At 39.9% G+C, this 27,107-nt stretch overlaps 1 protein-coding gene across 1 annotated transcript; it reads right to left on the reverse strand.

Annotated features, from left to right (window-relative positions):
• Positions 1-868: 868 nt before the first annotated feature.
• Positions 869-20,697, reverse strand: LOC115255620 (cholesterol 7-desaturase nvd). The gene is made up of 6 exons (XM_029853708.2): positions 20,280-20,697; positions 19,417-19,776; positions 2,525-2,729; positions 1,750-2,254; positions 1,312-1,603; positions 869-1,249 (listed from the first exon to the last, which is right to left on the reverse strand). Exons 2-6 carry the CDS (start codon positions 19,663-19,665, stop codon positions 1,088-1,090), a joined length of 1,413 nt encoding a protein of 470 aa, XP_029709568.1. The 5' UTR covers positions 19,666-19,776; positions 20,280-20,697; the 3' UTR covers positions 869-1,087.
• Between the last annotated feature and the right edge of the window lie 6,410 nt (positions 20,698-27,107).

A 27,107-nucleotide genomic window follows, 5' to 3' on the forward strand; every position in this document is an offset into this window, starting at 1 on the left:
CACCACCAGGTTCGCTAGTGTTGAGCTATCAAACGAGCAGTGCTTTTCGTGATGAAGATTCACCCACGTGGCCCGGAGAGTTCCTTTTTCGTTACGCTGTTGTGTGTTCCAGTGTGTGTGATTGTTCCAACAGGTTATGGGCCCAGGGTTGCCATGGTGGTGGTTCTGGAAGCGAGGAAACCAAGTTGCGGTACCATCCAAGAGACGATGAAAAGGCCAATATCCGATACCGATAAGGTATAAGGATGCGATGAGGCCGGGTGCCAATAGTCGTTGAGATACCGAGAGGCGGTGAGGGGACCAACATTCGACTAAAATCTGGTATTTTGAGAGATCTGCGCTGTGAACTGAATAAATCGAGGTGCTGGCTGATCAGTGGACACTGGAGTTGAATGGTGGAAGGCACTCGGTGTCGGATGAAGCTTGGAGCCAGAGGAGCTTGGATGCAAAGGTAGCTCGGTAGTGAGAGCAAATGTGCTATAGTAGGTGCTCGGCGGCCTTTGAATCCAGGAGGAGTACGGTGAACTGGTAGAGCTCGGGACGCGTCGGATCCGAGTGTGATGAGGTGGAGTGTTTGCGTAGGATACAACACACAGATCAGTGGAGCTAGAGTAACCTTCAGGGGTTCCTGCTGAAGTTCCTTCAGAGATATCTCTAGGAGTTTTTCCAGGGATTACTTCAGGAACTTCATCAGAGATTATTCCAGGAGATCCTCCATCATCATTTTTCAGGAATTCATGCTGCAGATCCTTCAGAGATTTCTCCAGGGGTTCATGCGAGAATTCCTCCTGGAGAACACTCAGTGATTCCTCTAGGAGTTTCTTCAGGGTTGGTGATGCTACTACGACTTATCATAAGTATATAGAAATACATCTTAAAAACAATATTCATTTATTTTTGCATAGGTTTAACACCACTATAATAGCAGTAGGCAGTACTATCAACGCTCGGTAATCACAGGTAGCCTCTGGTTTAAGCTTCTAATTCTACACTAAAGCATATCTAAGATCATTCGTAAGGTGTATGGAATAAAGTATGGTAGGTAGGTAGGTAGGTGCGAGGCGACTTCCGATCCCCTTTCTGCCTTTCACCAATCCAGGTTCTCCTTGGCCAGCGTGTAGCTGGTGCTGTTCTCCGAGTAGAACTGGCTGTACCACTTGCGGTACGACTTGATCAGGCGATCCTCCTTGATCAGCAGGGGGCTGTCGATAAACTGCTTGTGGTTCCAGATCATCATGTCCCGTTCGAACTGCCGGTTGAGAAATTACAAGGTCATGCAATGAAAGTTGTTAGATGTAACGAGCGGCTTACCATAACGCTTTCGGCCCAGATGGCAAACTTCTGGAAGAAAGCGTTGCCCAAGTTCCGTGGAGCGTAGAATCTGTGGATAACTTTTTGGACCAGTGGTTCAACTGGGGTCACTGTTTGGAGGGCCACCATTGGGCCAAGACCCGTTTGCATCATCAGTTGTACGTAGCCCGGTCCGATTTGGTACGCCTTGACGTCAACCGTGCAGAATTCGAACTTCTTGAAGAACTTGAACGAATGCTTCAGATCCATGCGGGCGATGTGCGGCGGGTCGGATTCTTCCGGAGCAAACCAGCTGTAATGAGAGATGTCGCGTCGTCTTAAACGTACTTGTCATGCGCTCGTCTTTCAATTTCAATAGGTTATGGACCCATAACCCATTGAATGACTGACAGCGTTATCCAAACGATCCTAAAAACTACGGAACGTGGCTTGAATTACCTCGCATTCCACGCGTGCATTCCAAATTCCGCCCAAGCCGGCCGGTACGTCCGGAGATCACTGCCGGACATGCAGTTCGGTCCATGAACCGCCGACAAGTGCGCCACATCCGCTCCATTCTCCGGAATGTCCTGTATGTGTGCGTTGACCAAGAACTCGTTCCTCCCATAGTACACCCACTGCCCATCTTCGACTTCCGGAACGATTTTCATCTCCCATGGTTCCACCGAATCGTCCACGTGGTGCCACACGAAGATGAACCCATTCGCCTCCAGCGATTTCCACTTCTTCAGCTTGGCCGTCTTCGGGATCGAGCCGGACTTCATGTACGGAATGTTGGTGCACTGGCCGTCCCGACCGCTGAACGACCAATGGTGGAAAGGACATTCGATGCAGTCGCCCCGTACCACGCCGCCAACTCCCAGGTTCGCACCCAAATGGGGACAGTACGCATCCAGGACGTTGACCTCGCCCGTTTCACTGCGGAAGACGACGAAGTTTTGACCTGCAATGGAGCGAATGGATGGTAAGTTATGTTAACGAATTCACGTGATTCGCCTTTGGAAAAGGGTGAGATTGGCTTTGTTGCAATCGGTTGCATTCCGTGTTATAACGGTTTGCACAAAACATTCACAGGGGCAGAAGATCGAAAGACAATATCGAAATAACAATTGGTAGCAGATACTGTGCTTTTCAGCCATTTGAGATAATTTCCTTCTTCAAAATCTTTTATGTCAAAATGTCGATATTATAAAAAAAGAAGGAAAGCACTCACCAAGACAGTCGACGCTTTTGGCCTGCCCGACGGCGAGGGCTTCCGACTCCAGGACACCGTACCACCCATTCGGGTACGGTGGCGGGATGCGTTGGCCAACTCGCCGGAGCCGTCGCAAACGGTTGATGGTGTGGGCACGTTTCTTGTCGTTTCGGCCGATGCCTTCATTGTCGAGCACGTGGTTGTAGCCGATGTCGGTGAGGTCCTGGCGAGATCAATAATATAATAACAAATTAAAATAAAATTTGGTTAGGCATATTGTTCAAATGATCTTAATAAAAAAAACTTATTAATTTGCATACAAAGGTAAAACAGACTACCCATCGTACAATTCCTATACATTTCCTTGAAGATTTCCCCAGGGATTCCTAGAGATGTTTTTCACGAAATCCTACTGGTATTTTTCGTGGGTCTCTAGTTTCTGAAAAAAAAACCGCTATCTTGAATTTTGAGCCGCCATCTTGGATTTAAGTCCGCCATATTGGAAATGATGGTCGCCATTTTTGGACTCCAAACGTCTTCTTCATACGAAATATACCCATATTGCATGGTTTTACAGACTGAAACAGCTGCCAATTTGTACATGGAGCCACCATCTTGGATTTCAGACCGCCATCTTAGATATTCTGGTCGCCATTTTTGGACTTCAGTCATTTTGCCCAAACAAAATAAACCCATATTGCATGGTTTTAGAGCATAAACCCACGTTAACCAGCCGCCATCTTGAATGTTGAATCGCCATCTTGGATTATAAACCGCCATCTTGAATATTCTGGTCGCCATTTTTGGACACCGGATATCTTCCACATACCAAATATACTCATAATACATGGTTTTAGAGCCTACAACTCCAAACAACCACCATCTTGAATTTTGGGACGCCATCCTGGATTTTAGATCGCCATATTGGATATTCTGGTCGCCTTTTTTGGACTCCGGCCATCTTCCGCATACCAAATATACCCACAATGTATGGTTTTAGAGCCTAAAGCTCTATTAAACAGCCGGCATCTTGAATTTTAAGCCGCCATCTTGAACATTAGGTCGCCATCTTGAATTTTGGGTCGACATCGTGGAATTTCTGGTCTCTAGTGTTGATTTCCGCACAAAATTCGTCAACCAGCCAAAGGGTTACAAAAAAGCGGTGCAGTTTGATGTGTCGCATGATGGAGCTTGGTTTAGTTTTATATAGGTACGGCCAGTTCTACCGGTTCTGGGCCGGATCACTGACATGTCCTGTTAAATAGAAAATAATGCGGTAAAATTCCCGTTCGATTCGTGCTTCAATACGAAGAATCGGTCAAAGGGAAGTGCCTTAAAATTGAGTGACCTTTTTTGTACACAGACATACATACACACACACATACACATACACATACATACACACATACAGACACCATCTCAATTCGTCGAACTTAGTTGATTGGTATATGTGACTCGATCCTCCGAACCTTCTATCGAGAATTCTTTTTTTGAATGAACATATAGCTTTTCAGTGCACTTTGATGTACCTACGCTGCCGTGTGCAGCATAGTTGTCCCATGTTACTTTTTGGCGATTTTGACTTTTAATCATCAAAAGGTCTATTTTCGCATATACTTTCAGAATCTACTCTCGATTAGTATACTTTGTTCAGAAACTCCATGAAAACAACATCAAGTCAATTTGTCCCATGTTCAGTTTTGTCATCATAAGTTGTCCCATGTTCCATTTTGCAGCATATGCAGTCCCATGTTCAATTTTGCAGCATAAGCTGTCCCATGTTCATTTATTTTTTCTCAAAAGCTATATCATGTTCAGTTTATACGCATAAAAAGCTGTCCGAGCATCTCTGAGGGAATCCTGAACATTTTCCGGAAATCCTGATATCATTTGTAAAATTCAACATGGGACAGCTTATGCTGCAAAACTCGACATGGGACAGCTTATGATGAACATCTCACATGACATGGGACAGCTTATGCCGAGAAAATCCCGAAAATTGCTAGATTTATCGGCATAACAGTCTCACTAGAGTTTTTCTTTAAATAATCAAAGTAAATTGTATGTTTATGAAACTTTTTGTTCAAACTTCAATGATAAATACCAATTCTAACGCTATGATGGTGGATTCATTTTGTGTTTTTATTACACTTGTCCGTAGAGATGGAAACAATGCTGAAACTTAAAACGCGTTTTTCTCAGTTTGCTGTTTTGGAACATGGGACAACTATGCTGCACACGGCAGTACGAGAAAGGCAAAAAGGATTCAGTCCACGGGTTTCTTCAGAAGTTCATTTCCGAATTACTTCGGGGATTCTTTAGGAAATTCCTACAAAGACTGCTGCAGAAGTTCGTGCATGTATTCCTTTATATATTTACTCGAACATCTCCAAAAATATTATCAGAATTTCGTTCAGGATTTTTTCTTTAGTATATCTCCAGGAGTTCCTTCAGGAATTTCTCAAGAAATTCTCCTGTTTTTTTTTCAGATGTTTCTTCAGGAGTCCATTTCAAGATTTCTTTGAGATTCTTTAAGGAATTCGTCTAGGGGTTCGGAAAATTTCCAAGTAATTATTGTTGGGATATCTGCACAGGTTTCTATAGACATTACACCATATATTCAGGGATACCTACAGGATCCTCCAGAACCAGAGAAATTTTCTTAAGAGATTCATCTGGAAGTTACTCAGGTGTTCCTTCAAGAGATTGCCCAAGATGAGATTGTCTCATCATTTTGTACAAAAATTACCCCAGAATCTATTTTTTTGGAGTTTTTCAAGATATACCTGCAGTACAGTCAGTTTTGCCTGGTATTAGGGATAACTTTTAAAACAAATTTCTGTTTTTCTCTAAAGAATTCCTCAAGGATTTTTTTTTGTTCCTGCAGGAATTCCTCCAAAAATATTATCAGAATTTCGTTCAGGATTTTTTTTTTAGTATATCTCCAGGAGTTCCTTCAGGAATTTCTCAAGAAATTCTCCTAGGTTTTTTTCAGAGATTTCTTCAGGAATCCATTTCAAGATTTCTTTGAGATTCTTTAAGGAATTCGTCTAGGGGTTCGGAAACTTTCCAAGTAATTACTGTTGGGATATCTGCACAGGTTTCTATAGACATTACACCATATATTCAGGGATACCTACAGGATCCTCCAGAACCAGAGAAATTTTCTTAAGAGATTCATCTGGAAGTTACTCAGGTGTTCCTTCAAGAGATTGCCCAAGATGAGATTGTCTCATCATTTTGTACAAAAATTACCCCAGAATCTATTTTTTTGGAGTTTTTCAAGATATACCTGCAGTACAGTCAGTTTTGCCTGGTATTAGGGATAACTTTTAAAACAAATTTCTGTTTTTCTCTAAAGAATTCCTCAAGGATTTTTTTTTGTTCCTGCAGGAATTCCTCCAAAAACTTTTCTAGATTGTATGAGAAATTCTTCCAGAAGCATCTCCAGGAATTCTTCCAAATATTCCTCCAGAAAATCCTGCAGGAATGCCTCATAAACTTATCGAGGAATCTATCAAAGAATTCCACCAGAACCTTTGTCTGCAATTTCTACAGGGATTTCTTCAAACAGATTTCTTAAAAAAAAACTCCACGGTTTCCAGATTTCCTCCTCGGTTTCTCCAAAACTTTCTGATGATTTTTTTTCTAGGAACTAAGGAAGCATCTTGGGATTTTTTAGGTTTTCTCCCAGGCATGGGACAAGGAATTTTTCATGAGATAACTTCAGAAATTGCTTCAGCAATTTTCATCCAGGAATCACTCCAGAAAATTTTCAAGAACTTCTTCTAAGAATCGCCAAATTTATCACCAGGAGTTGTTTTTAAGGATTCATTCAGATAACTTCTTGGAGGAACTCTTGGGAGAATTTCAGAAGGAACATCTGTAGGATTTTTTAACAATTTCTGGGTAATATCTGAAAACCTCAACGTTTGAAAAAATCTCTTGCTGAAATTTGTGAAGAAATCTATAAAACTTGGGGGAAGTTTCTCAAGATATTTTTGGCGAAATCTATAAAAGAATTAAAAAAAAAACAAACAGGTCTTTCTGAAACAATCCCTGAAAGAATTTCTGAAGAAATCACAGGAAGCATTCTTGAATAAATATTTTGAAAAATATCTAAAAAATTCCCATGGAAATTTCCAAAGGAATCCCAGGTGAAGAACCTTCCTGGAGGAGGAATATTTAGGAAAACTTCTGAAGAAATCTTTTAACCTTCCTCATGCATCACGTTAAGAACAGCTAGCTGATGTAGTGTACGGTTTGGAACAAAAATGATAATAAATGGACAAAAATGGAGTTTCTAAAAGTACTTTTGGAGCAATCTGTGGACGTATTCTTGAAGGAATTCCACAGAAAAAAAACTCTTGAGAAATTTTAGAAAAAACTCTTGTAACAATGCCTGGAGAATATTCCTTTATAAACTTCTTAAAAGAACCGTGGAGAAATTCTTATACATAACGATAGAGATTTTTTTTTGGTTTTTATTTCTGTGTATTTTAACTAAAGCTAATTCTATACTTCATAACGATAGAGGAAATGCCAGAAACATTTCTGGGGAAATACATGGAGGATCATCTGGAGGAAATCCTGAAGGGATCTCTGTATAAACTCTTACAAGAATATCTGGAGGAATTGCTGCGTGAATCTCTAGAAATAGTAATGCAAGAATCTTTGAAGAAATTGCTGTAAGCATTTCTGCGTTTATTTGAAGTGGAATCCCTGCCTAGATCTAATCCTGAACAAATCTCTGGTGAACTTATTGAAGAAATACTTGTTCGAATTTCTGAAGGAAGCTCTGGAAGATTTTCTGTCAAATGCACTGGAAGGAATATTGAAAAAAAAAATTTTTGAAAGAATTGTTTTGAAGGAATCCCTGGAGATATTTTCGAAGGACTTTTATCATGGTAATCCCAAGGGTAACCCCTGCTTGAGTTTCAGAAAGAAACCCACGGAAATCTACCCAAAAGGATTCTTGGAGAAATTTCTGGCGAAATTTTTCAGGGACTATCTAAAGGAAGTCCTAGAGAAATTTCCTAAAGAATCCCTTGAAGAACATCTGAAGAAACCGCTGCTGAAATTAGTAAAACAATCCTTGGTTGTTAAAACCGTATTCTTGTAGTGATTTCCGAAGAAATTCCAATTTTGGAAGAAATTCATAGCAGATTACATAAAACAAATTGATAGAGGAATCTAAAAAAAAAACTCCAGGAAAAATTCTAAAGAAATCCCTGGAAGAACTTCTGAAGGAGTCTTTGGAAGGTTTTTTAAAGAAATCTTTGGAAACCTTTCTGATAGATTTCTGGTCTTTCGATTTACTAAAGGAATAAAGGAATTCAGAGATCATTTCTGAAGAAGTTCATGGACGATTCTTGAAAGTTCAGAGTTCCAAAGATTTTCAGATCGCTGGAGAAAATTATGAAGAAATATCCGAAAAGTTTTCGACAGGAATCCATAGAGGATTTTCTCAACACATCAATGAATAGATTTTCATATGAATCCGTCGATAAATTTGTGGAAAAATCTTTCAAAGAAATTTGGAAAGAATTTCCAAAGTTTTGCTGTAGAAATTTCGGAAGAATAGATAGTGAAATATCCGAACTATTCTGTAAAAGAAAATGAAAAAAACCAGGGATTTTTTTTTCAAAACTTCAGAATTTCGTAAGTTTTTTGATAAAAAAGACCGTAGTGGAATTTGTTGGGTAATCCTTGAACGATTTTCTGAAAAAAGAAATCTCGGAATGAATTCCTGAAAAAATGACAGAAATATTTCTCTTGCACGTCTTTTTTATTCTTTTATTCGTTTTGATTTCGTGTTTCGAACTAGGAAATTCATGTAATATCTTTAGGAGAATTTTAGCCGAATTTTCGGAACAATTTCTGGTGAAATCTTGGGAAAACTTTTGAAGGATTTCTCGAAGACATTTACGGAGTGTTCCTTGGACGAATTTTGGGAGCAATTTTTAGTGGTGAAATTTTTAGACAAAATATCGGGGCGGTTTTTAGGGGAACTTTTAAAAGGTTTTTCAGAAGAATTTAGGAAGGAATCCACGGAGACATTTCTAGAGGGAATTTAGGAAGAATCTTTAGAGGATTTTTTAGTGGAATTCCCGAACGAATTCTCAGAGAAATTCATAAAAGACTGCTCGGGGGAATATCTGCAAAAATTCTTTAAAAAAATGAAGAAATTTTCGATGCAGATTCAGAAGGGTTTCAGAGAGGTTCTCGGGGGTCCCAGGGGTTCCTTAGGGTTTCTAAGGGAGTTTCAGGGACAATTCAGAGGAGTTTCACAAAGATTTTCAAATGGTTTCAGGATGGCTCCGGAGGGGTTTCCAGGAAATTCAGGAGAAAATTTGGTTGGATTTCAAGGAAGTTTCCCGGGTTTTCAGTGGGGTTTCAATGCTTTTTAGGGTTTAGGTGATATCAGGGATGTGTCCCAATGGAGCGCCTTTGAAAACCCCTGAAACTCCCTGAATCTTCTTGAAACCCCCTGAAACCCCTTGGAAGGCTCCTGGAACCTCCTGGAACACCCCCGAACGCCCCTCAACCCCTTGTAAACCCCATGGAATGCCCTGAAACCCACTGGAACACGGTTGGAACGCTCCTGGGACCCCCTGGAACGCCTTGAAAACCCCCGAAAACCTGTTGAAACCCACTGGAATGCTCCTGAAACCACTTGGAACACCCTGGTACGTCCTTGACACCCCATGGAATGCTCCGAAGTTCCCTGGAACACTCCTAAAACACCTCTGAAACCCGTTAGGACAAAACATAAACATGAGTATCCATAAAAGTCTCTAGAGCTGCCTGGAATGCCTCTGAAACACCCCTGGGATGCCCCATGCAACGAAAATTCTGTGGAACGTCTATGAGTCTCCTTAGAACGTCACTGAAACTCTTTGAAGACCCCTGGACCGTCCATGAAACCGCCTGGAATACCTCTGAAACAGGGCCCATATAGCCGAGGCGGTAAACGCACGGGTATTCAGCATGACCATGCTGAGGGTGACGGGTTCGATTCCCGGTCGGTCCAGGATCTTTTCGTAAAGGAAATTTCCTTGACTTCCTTGGGCATAGAGTATCTTCGTGCCTGCCACACGATATACGCATGCAAAATGGTCATTGGCAGAGGAAGCTTTCAGTTAATAACTGTGGAAGTGCTCATAGAACACTAAGCTGAGAAGCAGGCTGTGTCCCAATGAGGACGTTACGCCAAGAAGAGAGAGAGACCTTTGAAACACTCCTACAACCCGACACCTCTTGAAACACCTTTGAAACTGCATAAAAAAAGACAAAACCCCCTGAAACTACATGGCACGCACAGGAAACCCCATGAAGCACCCATGAAACTTCCTAAAGCCCCGTGGGGCTCTTTCGAGCGCCCCTGCAATTGCCCTGGAATGCCTGTAGGTCCTACTGAAACTTTTTGGAACACCCTTGGTGCGGCCCTGCATGGCTGAAATTCAAAACAAATCATGCAGTCATGCTCAATCAGTTTATGTAGTTAGGTTATGCCAGCAGTGTGGTATGACTTTGATATTTGCGGTCAGTTTGTCAGCAAAGCTTATTTCGTAACAGTAATTTCTTAAAATTTCTCAAAATGAATAGTAATTTCCCGGTTATGTGATATAACACGATGAAACGTGCTATTCTGATCACATTGGTATTTTTTCCAAGCTTAAACAATGACAGAATAGTTAATAAAGTCGTAAATAAAAAAAATATGACAAGTTCTTGTTAGTCATTTGAGGTCAATCTTGACGTAACGGTGGGTTGCAAAAGACATCACAATGGCTCACTTTTCACAACAAATGTTCCACACGGTTAAAAAGTGTTACCCAAAGACAAGGAGTGTTGTAAAAACGGTGTAAATTCTTATAAAGTTAATTTATGGACTTTCCCCAGTAGGAATACTTAAAAAATGAGTACCGTCTACCCCCGTTGGTTTGACCTCATCTAATCTGAACACTTTTTAATTTGACCCCCTCTAATCTGCACATCGTTCAAACTAAAAATGGTTCAAACGTCATTCTGCTCATGGAACGGGGTGAAACGGAACGCAGAGTCAAAACAAAACAGCAAAAACGGTTACCATCAGTGTGTTTTTCGATGTCTACAGGGTTACTAGAAGTTTAAATTAAAAAACCTGAATTAATCCACCTATGGTGAACAGAACCCTTCTTACACTTATTAAAATTATTGTTGTATTAATCGTATGTATGATTGTGATTTTTGGCCATTCTAAAAAATATTGTAGATTTGGCATCAAGTTGATTGCTTTCCATAATAGAATCATCGACCATGGGCTAAACTACCAGAAATGCCAGCCAGAATATCCTAGAATCTTGTGTGGAATGTTTAACCCTTTATAAGGCCGAGAGAACCAGGCACGGAATTCACTCGTTCTACATTCGAATATAAAGTACATGTGGTGTAATGAACAAAAACGTTTTTATTTTCAAAAAAAATCGATGGTCGATTTTGTATGAAAAAAATTGGTCTAAATTTCAACTTTTTGTCAACAAAGTTTAAAATGTTATTTTGTCAACAAAGTTTAAAATGTTTTGTGATGCGTTAATCAATCATGCTGCTTTTTGACAGGTTATTGCCCTAATATTCATGAGTTACTTGTGTGGATTTGAACTCGATTGGTCAATTATTTTGCACGTTATGGCAATTTTAGTACATGTCCATTTATTATAGTACATTTTTTCAAAAGGCTGAGTTTCTAATAATAATGAAGCAATCAAGTTGAAATTTTGTCCACAAGTAAAAGGAACATAGGCCTTTCATTCCCCATCATTCGATTTTCAATTCGCTGGATGTTTTTGGAGAGACATTTTGTTCTAAAAAAGCCCATTCATATTTGTTATGGCTCAAAAAAATCATGAGTGTTCACAAAGGCCTAATGTGTCCATCAGTTAAAACAGAAGTTGTAAAATTTTTCTAAACGAACAGAAAAAAATATGTGTATAAGGTGGCAATATAGTTGCCACTGCCTTATAAAGGGTTAAACAATAGCTTACATATTCTGGAATATTGTATCTCTTGTTAACTGCCAATCTATTAATACATGGGTAAGCAAATCATCGAGTTACACTTTGTCAAATATTCTTTATCAGTTGACTAAATTAGATCCAAAGTGCTTGGGACCCATGGTTATGGCACAGAGAAACAGACGTCACACTCCGCTCGCTTCCCATCGATCACCTTTTAAACGGTTGATTCAAATTTTCAGTAATAGCAATAGGTCGATTGATCACTCGCTGTTCTGGCGTCGTTTCTGGTTCTGTTTGACGTTTGCTCACTACTGCCACCTAGTGATTGCCCGGCCAAGCACAGTACGTTTAGCATTGGGCGGTTATGTATTGATGACGATGTTTTTCAATGAAACTTGTTCTAAGAGTTACGTCTGTTTCTATATGGTTATAGATCGAAACCAAGCGTCATTTATACAATCTTGGTAACTAAATGTCCAATCAAAATAGAATTCAATACAATTGCACGAGGATGTTGTAGCTTTCATTTGATGCTAAGATAACCCGAATCGGTTGACAGACGGCTGGGAAATTTATGATGATACATTTTATCAAAAATCTCTCAACAGCGTAAATTTTATTACTCCTAAGTACTCCTCGAAAGATATCTCGGAAACAAAATGTCCAAACGGAATGAAATTCAATAGCATACTACTAGGATGCTGCACCTTTCATTTGCTGATAAGAGAACTCAAATCGATTGACACACGGCTAGTCAATTTATTATGAAGCATTTTTCAAAGACCTCTTAAAAAGTTAAGTTGTATTACTCCAAAGTACTCTTCGAAAGACATCTCGGTTACAAAATGTCCAATCGGAATGAAATTCAAAAGCGTTCTTCTAGGATGCAGTAGCTTTCGTTTGGGGCCTTATTAACCCAAATCGGTTGATAGACGGCTGAGAAATTTATGGTGATACACTTTGTCAAAAATCTCTAAAATAATTAAGTTGTACTACTCCCTAGTACTCTTTGAAAGATATCTCGGTAACCGAACGTCCAATCAAAATAAAATTCAATAGCGTTCTACTAGGATGTAATAGCTTCCAAGAGAACTCAAATCGGTCAACAGACGGCTGAGAACCGTGAGTGATATTTTTTTGTAACATACATACACACACACACACACACACACACACACACACACACACACACACACACACACACACACACACACACACACACACACACACACACACACACACACATACACACACGCACATACAGACATTTGCTAAATTCATCGAGCTGAGTTGATTGGTATATGTGACGCGGATCGGCCTCGGATCGAAAGTCGGTTTTCCAAGCGGTATTTATACCCTTCTTATGGGTGTAAGAAGGGTAAAAACGAATCCCGTTGGTTTGCATGAGGTGTCGTTCAAACCAACGGGGGTAGACGGTAAATATGACATATTAACCAATGCCTTAACGATTTGTGCAGAAATTGAGATAGGTCTTGAAGACCGGGAAAAGATCTTGCAGAAAGTTTGGGAGGATCTCTATGGTAGAAAGCACAGGAACAACTCTCTGAAATCCCAGAAGGAACACCAGAAAAGTCCCGGAGGGAGCTCTGATGATTAATCCTGGGTAACTCCTTGATAGAATATTAAGGCGAAACTCCAACAGCGATTCAGATCGAAACTCCGGCAAACCTTCATGGAAAACAAAACCCTAGATAAATTCAAGAAAGAACTCCCGGAGAAAATGCGGAAGAAGTCTGCAAAGAACTGCGAACGAATTTAAAAAAGATATCGTGGTGAAAATCTAAGAAGGGATTACGGAAGGCATTTATTGAAGAGCCTTGAATGATTTTTTTTCAGAGAAATGTATGCAAATACCTGAACAAATCTCGGAAGAACATACCAATCCCTGAAAGAGTTCATGTAACAGGTATTTCAGCGTACAGTTAGGTTAAGTGTTCGCCTCACGTGCTAATATTACCCAACAAACATTTTTGCTGTACCGTCTACCCCCGTTGGCTTAACCTCATCTAATCTGAACACTTTTTGATTTGACCCCATCTAATCTGTACATCGTTCAATTCAAACTAAAAATGGTTCAAACGTCATTCTGCTCATGGAACGGGGTGAAACGGATCGCAGAATCAAAACAAAACAGCAAAAGGGTTACCATCACTGTGTTTTTCGAGGCTCACAGGGTTACTAGAAGTTCAAATTAAAAAATGAACCTCGTTGATTTGCATGAGGTGTCGTTCAAACCAACGGGGGTAGACGGTACCAGTGTGGAACAAACCACCCTTAAGCAAACTTTAGCTTAAGAAACTGTTATTCAGCTAGTTCTGTTTCTTGGGTATGCTATAATAGAGCTGACATGCTTTATATTGGCTGTGCAATAGCCTGATAAACTCAAAATGGCGAAATATAGTGCTAATGGTTAATGCAGACCTATCCAACAAACATTGAATGGCGTTTGTTAGCCACGATTTGACAGTAAAGCCGGTCAATGAATTTACTTGATTCATTCGCTGGTGCATTCGTCCAGGGCTCCGACGTGTTCGCACGGGAAAAAGTGAAGGAAAACCATTCGAAAGGCAGGACGATTGTTGAAATATACAAATGTTACTGGACGGGGGAATCTTTACAGCAATAACTGCTGGGCTACTGCGATGCAAAACAACGTTTGCGGGTCCATCTAGTTTATCATAAAATAGGGTATCGCGCCACTTGGGCGGTGGCTTCTATATTCGTCTGTTTTCCACTATAACACAGTCAATTTTGAACCAATTGACTTGAAATGTTGTACACAGGTAGATACTATACCTATCTCACTGCATTCCAAAAATTGTGTCAATTGGTTCAAATTTAACTGAGTTATAGCGGAAAACAGACGAAAAAAGAAGCCACCGCCCAAGTGGCGCGATTCCCTAATTGCATTCTGTCATTTAAATTTTCATCAAGCCTTCATCCTAACCGGATTCCAACGAATATTTCGACACAGAGTTAAATTTTTTCAAGTTTATTAGGGTAAGTGTACCAATTATGGCTATAGTACCAATTATTCGCCATAGTTAATTTTCTCCCTTTAACGATGTAAATCAACAAGACAAATTTTGTGAACAACATACCACGTTCACATAAGATAGTCGCACTCATTTAAACTCCACATTTTCCTCAAATCATGGTAGAAACACAGAGAACAGACATCCAGGCTAGAACAAATTTCATTCGGAAAGTTGTGTAAGGATTTGAATCTTTACTTGAGTAAGGTTGCAAACCAATACACGATGACAACACTAACGCCACCAAACACCATATTGCCACAGTCAGTGGTGAATTGAAACATTTCAAGTGGTGAATTAAATTTGTATGGGAAATTAACCGATTGCAGCGCCACGCTATTGCCACTTGTGTTGCCGATTTCAAATGGCCGTTAAATTCCTTACACAGTATCGGAACTGAACTTGGATGTCTGTTCTCTGTGGTAGAAATAAATCATTTTCCTTAAAATTTCGGCTTCCTTGCACCCTTTTTCGCCATAGTGCACCAGTTATGGCTAACCACATAAGGAATGCATGCAAATAGTGCGAAAAGGAACCGAAGTTAAAAAATGTAGCCATAACTGGTACAGGGTTCCTATCATTGGCACACGCTGTAATCAATACAAGTAGTTTTGGCTCCGTTTCTATATTTTTCCTGTAAAGTATGGACACTAAGCTGTTTTTTAACTTATTGATGACATTCGTTGGTCTTTTCGTTATTTTTGTAGAAATAGTTTTCCTTAGGTAGTGCCATAATTGGTACACCCACCCTAGTATTTTTTTATACTTCTTGCCCGAAGCACAGAGAACAGACATCCAAGTCCAGTTCCGAAACTGTGTAAGGAAACGGCCATTTGAAATCCGCAACACAAGTGGCAATAGCGTGGCACTGCAATCGGTTAATTTTCCATACTAATTGAATTCACCACTTGAAATGTTTCAATTCACCACTGACTGTGGCAATATGGTGTTTGGTGGCGTTAGTGTTGTCATCGTGTATTGGATTGCAACATTACTCAAGTAAAGATTCAAATTCTTACACAGCTTCCTGAATGAAATTTGTTCTAGCCTGGATGTGTGTTCTCTGTGCCCGAAGGTTAACTGATTTTCGAAAAATTGTCTACGTAGCAAATTTGACTGGCTTATAAGATTTATGAACAAATTTTTCAAACATTATATCTCAATATGTACTCTATGAAACAATTTTTTTTGTGTTACAGCTTATACAGCTTAAGGCTTTCATGTACAGCTTCGTTTGAGGTTTTTTTTAAAAAAAAATATAAAAAATCTGTATATATTTAGACTATTATTTGGAAATATATCATATTTTGATCAATAAAAGTGACAAGTGTTTTCAACTTCTTAAAACTCTCTTAATGTAATATTTTTATACAGGACCTATTGAACTACATTTTTTTTTATCTAGTTCATTTATTTGGGGCTCAATCGCGTATAACGCTTTACGGAGCCGAGGATCTTTCTTTGTACTTAATAGTATACATTATACAGAGTAATAACTTTTTAACGATATTTGTTAGTAACGGGTGGAAGCCAGGGTACTCGTATTATTGAACTACATATGCAGAGTTGGTCCTATGCATTTTTTGTTTAATTAATGCATTTTTTCAGTAGAAAACGTTTAGCAGATTATTTGTGCAAAATATGGTTAATTTATAATATTTTTTCATATTTTTGTAGTGAACAAATTAACCCTAACAAGATTGCGTATTAAATGGTCATGTGTTAGTCTTCCCTTGAAAATATTTCATCCAATATTCTTTGAGATATAGAGTAATAAAATTTTGTCTAATAAACCATCAAGCTTTTCTAAAATATCTACAACTTCCAGAAAACTTATTTGATCTCGCTGAAAATTTTAATCTTAATTTGAACCATTTCAAAATTCATTAAAACAAAGTACTTTTCAGGCAAATGTTGTCCCGAAAAAGATGTTAAACAGCTTTCCGTTATATAACCTGATAACATGGACTTTAAAAGCATTGAAAAAGCGTTTTTGTCATGGAAAACAGGCAATTGAAAAATCACTGTGATTTCACCCATTTCCCCCAACAGAAAGCACATTTTCGGTGCACTCGTACAGCTCATATATGTGAACACGTCAAATGAAAGCTTATTTATCGTAGAATCGACCAACCGAATAATATTCCGCATAATTTGTCATAAAATTATCAAATTTAAGTGATTCTTACTTGGAGAATGTTATCTTAAGTTGAACCATTTGTAATCTAAATTTGAACTAGTAAAGGGGGGTGAGCTTCTAGTGTTGGCCTGTAGATTGCGCTAGTGGTTGCTTTGTTTACTCTTGGGGGATGAAAAATTCCAAATTTAGTTTCCAAATTCCTAAAGAATTTCGAACATTCTGAGTTCGGATTCCACTGCCTAATGAAAAATAGGTATGAGAAATAGCAGATTCATGAGATTTTTCATTGTTTAGCATGGAATTGGCTGTTTTGTGAGTTGCTCGAGCTGCTGCCGCCAGTAGTTCAACTTAAGATTAAAATTGGTTCAAATTATGATTACGATGGTTCAAATTTAGATTAAAACCATTGTTGATGAAACATAAAATATTTCAATGAAATTCGGTGCAAACACAAACTTTTTATTATTTAACAGAAAGCTTATACCCGTGGCTTTCATGTACATACGATTTTGCCGTAGTAAATTATTTCCATGTGGGAGAAAAAATCACTTAAAATTTGCACTGCTTCAGAAAGTCGCAATTTGGTTCAAATTTTGATTACCTACCCTATATGGTATTTGGAAAAAAAAAATGATGTACGGACCACATACAAACAGACGTAACTCTTAGAGTTAATTCATCGAGCACTTTTGACCGGTGTCTTTTTCATGACCACACTGCCACCTGTTGGTAGAACCGCGCGAGACACTGTCGGCCATAATGGATTTCGATTTGACATTTGTCTAACATGCACACTACTACACAAATTGCCTGTAATTTTCGTTTGCATAATTCAGCAACGTGTACACTGGCAAACGTCACAGCAATCGAAAACTAGCGCCTCTGGTGGAAGCATCGCGGAAATCAAATGAAATTTGAATTGATCGTTAAATGCATGTGCCAAGCCGTTTTGAAGAGTGTTAAGTCTGTTTATGTGTATGTGTACGGACAATTGTTTGGTACACTTTATCAGCACAGAGAACAGACATCAAGGCTAGAACGAATTTCATTTGAAAAGTTGTGTAAGGATTTGAATCTTTACTTGAGTAAGGTTGCATACACGATGACAACACTATCGCCACCAAACACCATATTGCCACAGTCGGTGGTGAATTGAAATATTTCAACTGGTGAATTAACCCTAAAAGGGATACCTGGGGTCCATTGGACCTCAGGTGCCTTTCAGAGCTCGTCCACAGACAAACAGACGTAACACTCATCAAAACGGCTTGGCACATGCATTTAACGATCAATTCAAGTTTCATTTGATTTGCGCGATCGTTCCACCAGATGCGCTAGTGTTTGATCGCTTTGTCGTTTGCCAGTGTACACGTTGCTGAATGATGCAAACGAAAATTACAGGCAATTTGTGTAGTAGTGTGCGTGTCAGCAAAACGTCAAATCGAAATCCATCATGGCCGACAGTGTCGCGCGCGGTTTTCCCAACAGGTGGCAGTGTGCTCATGAAAATGACACCGTGCAAAAGTTTTTGATGAATTTCCTCTAAGAGTTACGTCTGTTTGTCTGTGGCTCGTCTTTGATGCAACACACCCAGCTAGGTGACGAAACTGAGGCCATGAAGGTATCCCTTTTAGGGTTAAATAAGTATGGGCCCATATAGCCGAGGCGGTAAACGCACGGGTATTCAGCCTGACCATGCTGAGGGTGCCGGGTTCGATTCCCGGTCGGTCCAGGATCTTTTCGTAAAGGAAATTTCCTTGACTTCCTTGGGCATAGAGTATCTTTGTGCCTGCCACACGATATACGCATGCAAAATGGTCATTGGCAGAGGAAGCTCTCAGTTAATAACTGTGGAAGTGCTCATAGAACACTAAGCTGAGAAGCAGGCTTTGTCCCAGTGAGGACGTTACGCCAAGAAGAAAGAGAGAGAGAGAAGTATGGGAAATTAACCGATTGCAGCGCCACGCTATTGCCACTTGTGTTGCCGATTTCAAAAGGCCGTTAAATTCCTTACACAGTTTCGGAACTGGACATGGATTAAATTTAGTTTGTGTTTTAGTTTAGTTAGTGTGTCTGTGATTAAATTTAGTTTGTTCAATAATTTTCAATTCCTAGAATGTTATGTTATTGGTTGATCAACTTCACCCCGGATTGAATGTTTTCAAATTTGGGCATTTGAGGAATTTTTATAAAACTTAGCAATTTCTTGTAAGAATTTCGTTCACGGAACTTGAAACAGATCCATTCAGTACATTTTTTAAAAATATTTGTTTGGAGTCATGTGCATTGTACTTGATTTTATTTGAAAGAATAGAGAAAAAGTGATCAACTTCCCTCCAGATTACGGTACGTATAAAAAGATATAAAATTTGAAAAGACGGACAATCGTTTGAAACTTTGTAGCGTCAACATGTTCTGTTTTTGAACTGGAAATGCTCAATATCCTATCAGGAGTTCACAAGCATTCAATTGAGAAAATTCAAACCAATAATTAAAATTAACTTAAAACGAGCTCACCCATTTTACTTCAAGAGTAATAATTTCATTGGGCATTCCATCAAACATATTCCCATAGAAAAAAGAGCAAAACGTATGCACTGCATACTATGCAGCAGAGCCTATCTGGTGTTAAATTTTGCTAGTATCGAAAATTGATGATAACTCCAACAGCATTAAAAATATTCAGGAATAACAACGAATTATAATCCTACTCACCCTTTTCCAAACGAACGGCGTGTAGTAGAACTTCCAGCTCAGCCAAAGGATCAAAACCAGTGCCACCGCATAGCCGACCACGTTGAGCGCCACCGCGTGCCACCGGAACAACTCGTCCTGCTGCAGCAAATTCAGCAACATCCGATCTAGTGTACCATTCTTCGACACTGCCAATGCTTCGATCCACTGCTTCCACGACGCGTCATGGCCATCGTGACCAAAACATAGCCTAGTGCTGCTATCTTCCATCGTCGTGTGTGCGCGCGCTCTCTAAAGCTCTAAACGCTTACTGCGATTGAAAAACTATTGTGAACCACACCCGTCGACTGTTCCTGCCGGACTGATGGGGCTCCCCAATATCTGTAACGAGATACGCAGAAGTGATGGATTATAGTGTAATGGCTACAGTCGATCTCCAATCGTGGGTCCGTTGCGGATAGTTGAAGTCGTGGGTCAATCACTAGTTCGTTGAGAACAGAGGGTGACCCGCGATTGTAGACTGGATAGTTCTTTTCGTTTCCCTTTCGCTCCAATTCCTCCCAGCGGAATCAAACACCACGCGCATTAAACGTCTTAAACCTTTGATGGTGATGAATTAATTTGAGAGTCCAATCGGAACGTACATAGGTAGAAAAGGAATGTTCTGACATCCTCGCGCCAATATCAACGCCGAGCCGCCGCGATCAACAGAATCCCCAATTTGAATAGCACTGAATCGATTACACTGGCGTCTCGGTCGATTGTGGTGGGACTGTTAGGGGAACGGGAGGACGGTGGCTGGTGGAGGGGTCATGTGGGGTCACTCTCCGGTCCGAATCAGTATTCTCAATATCACATCCATAATTCCTGTGGCGTCGGCGTACCTTGAAATTGAAAATTTCCTCTCCGAGCGGAATTCGTTATCACCTTGGTGACCTTTTCCTGGTGACGGTGTGATGGTTGCTTTGATGTGCGAAGGGATTGGGATCCTAACTCGACGCAGGTTCAAATGGTACTGAACCCGAACGGAAGAAGTTCGGTGCTTATTCACTTTTTTTTATTTCTTCATTAGCTAGTCTGGATTTTATGCTGGCTTCCCCGCCTTCGGTCGGCGCTCGGACTGTGACGCGTGAGTGATAAGGCAGGTGTGCGAATTGATAAAGAAACAGTTCAAGTAGGGCCCTAGCCGATCGAAACTATAACTGGGAGTCGCGTGTGATGATTGACAACCTGGTCGAGGGTGGTTTCTGGCTGGCACTTGCTGTTATCAAAGTGACGAATTTGAATAGGGAGTCATTTCCTGGTGTAAACATCGTAGCAAGCCATGCTCCCCGATGTGAGTCATATAGTTTGATGGTTCCCCCAAAAATTATCTATTGGCCATGATGAGACCGCAGATAGGGTGATATAATATGGTATGACGATAGGCAGCTATACCAGAATGAGAGTGCAGTTTTCGTTTCTTATACCAATATCTAAACCGTGTATGGAAATACCAAAGTCCGAAATCGTCAACCGATTATAAACAATACCTACGTCTTTTCGCAAGATACCTAATATCGTAAATTCGTTATCACTTTCTATCGTAACAGTGTACAAACAGTTGAACACCTGAAATGTATTAATAAAAGTTTCTTCTCTATTGATCCGAATTCGTCACGATTTAGTTTATCGGAAATTATCCTATTTTAGTCACATCAGGTGGGCGATAACAGAAATAATCGTAGCATGCGTGGGAAATTTCCTACGGCCCTTGATAACCATCACCGGTGGCCTACTGTTCGTTCCTACTGACTCATAGTGGAACGTGAACAATCAATCCTAGCCTTTAATTATAGCCAGGACGACCAGGACACTATACCCAAGGATTGTTACATAACGCATCTTGCATTTCCCCATATACGAAAGCATTCCTCAAACAAAATGCAGAATTCGAAACACACGATGTGTGGTGTCCATTGATAAAAAGTGCGCTCGTGCTGGACGTCGCGTCCGGCGAGTGCAGTCGTACTTGGCGCGGAGCGCGATGTTTCTCGCCGTTTGCGCGCGCAGAGGTGAATGCTACGCCGGTTGCCTAACCAGCGGGCGATTACTGCCGGGCGGTGGAAGTGGAAGCGAAAATTTCACTGAACGGTCGGTCATTACCTATGAATGACCAAAGGATGCCTTTAAATAGGACGCTATCAGTGAAGTACTAGAGTGAGTTAGTTGGTGAGTGAATGACTTCATGTATGAGCAACCGAGTGAGTGGATGAACGATTGAGTGACTTGGGAGGTGAGATTTAGTGAGTGTCTAAAAACATTTTTGCTGTACAAGAGTGGAACAAACCACTCTTAAGCAAACTTTAGCTTAAGAAACTGTTATTCAGCTAGTTCTGTTTCTTGCGATAGGTTGATGAGTACGTGATTAAGTTGATAAGCGAGTGAATTGATAAGTGTGATTGTAAGTTGAAAGTTAGTGGTAAAGTTGATGAGGAATAGTGAATTTGTTTGTGAACAGGTTGATGGGTAAGTAAGTTGATGAGTGTGTTAACCCTCCAGCAGTCGCGTCTTTGACTACCTGCAGCGACGCCGCGCTCACGCTGTGTACTACATGCATGCATTTTTTATGGTGCGTGTACTCAGTACACGACGCGAACGCTCTCGGGTTAATGAGTTAATGAATGAGTAATCTGATGAATTAGTGAATAAAACATCAAAAGACTTGATGAGCGAATGAGTTAATTTTATTAAGTGAATTTGTGAGTGGGTTCAAAGATGAGTGAGTTGGCATGTAAATTTTGTCGTAAGTGAGCAGCTTGTTATTTTAATTAATATGTAAGAGTAGTTAGCTTGCATGATTCCTAATGACACCTTTTTTCACAACGAAACGCACAAATATGCTACACAACGAAGTACAATTTCTCAATCTATAGCTCAACCTCAATGACTACACCCAGAAAAATAAAATGTAAACACAATTAAACTCTAGTTCAAATCAACCGATTTTTCAGTTTGCTCTAGCAACAAACTGATTTTTAGTTTAAACTGAACTGTTCCATTGTTTGAAAATACAAATATTTTCATTTGTTGAAATTTTTGACAGTTTGATAAACCACAAACAGAGATTTTGTAGTTTCAACATAAAATAACGGATTGTTTAAAACGACTGCACTTTTGCCACTAACAAAGCCGGAATGTGATTGTGTTGGTGACGGCAGCTCGGAGATCCATTTTTCGACACTCGGCTAGCGAATGGGAGAACGAATAAAAAAAAAAGACAAAAAGGCGAAAACGAGCAACTTTTTGTGGATGCTGACTATCTATCACGGATCACGTTATCCATGAAATCTGCACTTGGAAGTTGGGGTGATGAATTTGCTACAATTTTTTCGTGGTGGCGATGTTCGGGTAAGGATTTTAAAGATGTGTGAGTGCGTTCGGGTCATGTTTGTGGTCTCCATTTTGTTGAAACAAATAAAGATTTCAACGTTGTATGGAATGATGGAAATTGATTGTTTTGACCGATAAACTTGAATTAAGAACACAGAAATATATCTTTGGAATAAGTAAATGCTCAATTTGAAAATCAACCATGCTTTTTATTTGTTTTAAACAAGCCTCATTTTCTGCGTGTACAACAGCCAAGGATCCAACGGGTAGCATTCTTTAATATTTATGACACACATGTGATACAAGAATCACTGTACAATTGCGCTTGAAATGAGTGCCATACTGAAAATTCTCTCAGTTCAAGCCAGTCTTGTTAGAATTTTCTTGACACTGCGTACCGTTGTACAGGAATCACACTCGTATCACATGTCTGTCTGGGGTATAATAAGCCAGCAGTGAAGCGATGGAACATGAAAATCCTGTGTTCCTGAATGGGGCACATTCGGTGTAGTACTAGATTTGTAGTAATGAGCTGAATTTTAGTATAGTGAGAAGGTCAGTTCTCTGTTTCTGCAATGAAATAATACAAAAAGCGTGGGTATTATGATTCCTTACCTAATTTGATACTGTTTGAGCAAAACTTTGGATAACTATGTTGTTTATGTTGCAAGAAATGGAAAAAACAACAACATTGTTGCCCAAAGTTTTGCTCAAACAGCATCAAATTAGACAAAGAATCATAATACCCACGCTTTTTGCACAATTTAATTGCAGAAACGGAGAATTGATCTTCTCACCATACTAAAATTTAGCTCTTTACTACAAATCTAGTACTTCATCGATCTGTCCTATTGTTGACATTTGGCAGTTTGCAAAAATGCCTTCCTCTTTAATTAACATTCAGCCCATTATTATTCTTCACTCACAGACACGCTTACTCACTCATTCACACATTTACTCACTAACTCACTCATTCACTAATTCACTTACTCACTGACTCACCCGTTTACTCAATTACCAGCTCACTCACTTATTAAATTATTAACACAGTCTCAGGGCATTCTAGAGGAATTTCACCCAAGGAACAGAAGTAGCCGAACTGCAGTTTCTTAAGCTAAAGTTTGCTTAAGAGTGGTTTGTTCCACAGCATTGAGTTTAAATAAGGGCGAAAGTAGCACTAATTCACTAGCTCTTTCACTCACTCGCCCATCTGTTCACTCACTTATCAACTCAGTCACTAATCAGTATTTCTAGATTGAGTGACTGAGTGAGTCTAATGAATGAATGTGTGAGGAAATGGATGAGTTGGTGAGTGATGTAGTGAGTTAATAACTTAATGATCATGCTACTTTCGCCCTTATTTAAACTCAATCTAGATGTCAACTCACTACATTACTCACTGGCAGGTTAACTTACTTATTAATTCACACACTTACCAAATTATCCACTCGTTAGATTAGACACTCTCACTCGCTTATTCACTAATTTACTTGTTAATTCACTACATTACTCAAAAACTCACTATCTCTCTCACTTACTCACAAACTCATTCATTTATTCACTTATGTACTCACTTACTGGCTCGATCACTAACAGGTTAATTCACTCACTTGTTCACTAATTAATTCATTTACTCACACATTCACTCACTAACAAGCTCACTCAGCCACTAATTCACTAATTTACTAGCTTACTTGCTCTTTCACTCATATACTTGATAATTCCTCGATTAATTCACTGTTTCACTCACTAATTCATCAAATCACTCACTTGCTCATCTACTCACTAACTTACCAACATTCTGACTCACTAACTCTCAAACTCACTATTTCACAAATTAACGTTTAACCCCTTTACTCACTATATTACAGGCTTACTCATGTTCTTCCACGCACTAACTCACTAACTCATCAACTTATTAATTTTCCAACTTTCTCACTCTCTCCCTCATTTATCAACTTCCTCATCCACTCACCCACTCATGAACAAACTCTCTTATTAACTCACAAAATATTATTCACTTACAACTAACTCCGTTTTGCTTCATTTGACATTTGAGCCTTATGCATAACAGTCTTATAATGTTGTAAGAGTAGCTAACAGTTTTTGTTATTTGAAAAACATAGAGCAAAAACGTTCAGAGCAGACCACATCAGGTGGAAAAAAAGACGAGTAATTTTTGTGGAATTGATATGCGTAGCAATTTTGCCTACTGTATCATATTTCTATTCATACCTCTGGTATGAACCTCTGGCTTCAGCGGCATTTCAATGGAATTATAGAGGTTTCAGGGTCGTTTTCAGGTATTTTAGGTTAATTTCAAAAGGTTTTAAGGGGTTTTGTGAATGTGTCTCTGAAATACTTTTGGCTCTATCTGGAATACCTGCAAAATCCCCCAAAACCCACAAAGATCGTACGTAACGAACTTGAGACCCTCCGAAGCCCCCGAAAACGCCTGTCTTATGCCTCTGAAACCAACTGAAAATCCTCTGAAACTTAAGTTCCCCTTAAGTCCCCTCGGATGCCATGTAGCGCATTTGTGACCCTTCAAAATCCCCGAAAGCGCCTCCGTTTTGCCTCTGAAACCCGCCGAAAATGCTCTAAAACTTACTGAAATGCCTCCGAAATCCCACTAACACCTCCTCGTACCTAAGAACCTCCGATATCATCGACAACGCCTCCGAAGGCCGCTGAAAATCCTCTGAAACTTCCTGAAACCCTTGCAAAGTCCTTCTAAAATTCCCTCGGACCCTATGTGACGCATCTGAAACCCCTCAAAACCCCCGTAAACGCCTGCGTAACGCTTCTTTAACCCGTCAAATATCCCCTGAAATGCCTCTGAAATACTTCGTGAAATACCTTCGAATTCTCCATAATACCCCCTTGGGCTTACTAGTAACGCACCTGTGACCCTACGAAACTCTTGAAAACACCTGCATAAACGCCTCTGACAGCCGCCGAAAATTCTCTGAAACTACCTGAAATGCATCCTATCCTAAGTCATCCTAAGACTTCCTCCTGCGCTACATGGCACCCTCCAAAGCCTTCAAAAACGCCTCTGACAGCCGCTGAAACTTCTCTGAAATTTCCTGATATGCCACCGAAATCCCTCTAAACCCGCTCGGAACCCTCGGAAGGCCTCGAAAACGCCTGCGTAGCGCTTTTGAAACCCATCAAAATGCTCCTAAGACCCGCTGCCCATTAAACTTTTTGCTGTGGAACAAACCACTCTAAAGCCAACTTTAGCTTAATAAACTGCTGTTCAGCTACCGCCTACCGTCGTTGGTTTGGCCATAACTAATCTGAACACTTTTTAATTTGACCCCCGCTAATCTGCACATCGTTCAAATTAAAAATGGTTCAAACGTCATACTGCTAATAGAACGGTGTGAAACGGAACGCAGAATCAAAACAAAACACTAAATCAGGTTGCCAGTACAGTCATGACTCGCTGGTTGGGGGCTTAATAGTTGGGTGGCTTTTTAGTTGGGGCCCCGTTAGTTGAGCTGTCAGCCAACTAAAAAGTACCTGGATGTCATAATTCAATGTCAAACTGAAAATGACAACCAATCTGTAATTCCGAGGGGCGAGCTAATGAGTTTTTGGTTGCTTAAACTTTACTGATAATCGAGAAAAAAATTATATGTCATATTTCTTAAAATAAAAAGAATATGTACAATTACTTCGAAACAAATGCAAAACATCGGCAATCTTTATTTTGTCGATCATTGAAAGTGTTTTGTGCTTGCTTTTGGTCCGGGTGGTTTCATAAACATCTATATTTTCACTTCACTGACTGAAAATGGGTGAAAATAATTATTTCTCGCATTGGCCATATATGTATCTTGCAAAACGTATCAGTTTTGCTCTATATGTAAAACAAATTGAAAATGTTTCCTTTTTTCTTCCAACATAAACATGATTTAAAAAAAACAATGCGCACGCCCCTTGTCCTGCTGTCACTTCACCCAACTAGCGAATCGAATTCGTTGGTTGGGTGTAGGTTGTGGCTCAACGAGCGGGTTCCGACTGTAGTGTGTTTTTTGATGTCCACAGGGTTACTAGAACTTCAAATTGAAAAATGAACCCCGTTGGTTTGCATGAGGTGTCGTTCAAACCAACGAGGGTAGACGGTACTTCTGTTCCTTGGGTGAAATTCCTCTAGAATGCCCTGAGACCTCTTGAAGTGCCCCTGGAACCCTCATGAAACTCCTTGAGAAGACTCACGAAGCTCTGTTAAACACCCTTTGAGGTCTCTTTGTACCCCTGAAATCTCATGGGACCCCCTTGAAACGCTTCTGCAACCTTTCTTTGCTCTCTTAAAAACGCCTCCTGGAGTT

Source organism: Aedes albopictus, chromosome 1 (genome assembly GCF_035046485.1).
Source record: "Aedes albopictus strain Foshan chromosome 1, AalbF5, whole genome shotgun sequence".
NCBI lineage: Eukaryota > Metazoa > Arthropoda > Insecta > Diptera > Culicidae > Aedes > Aedes albopictus.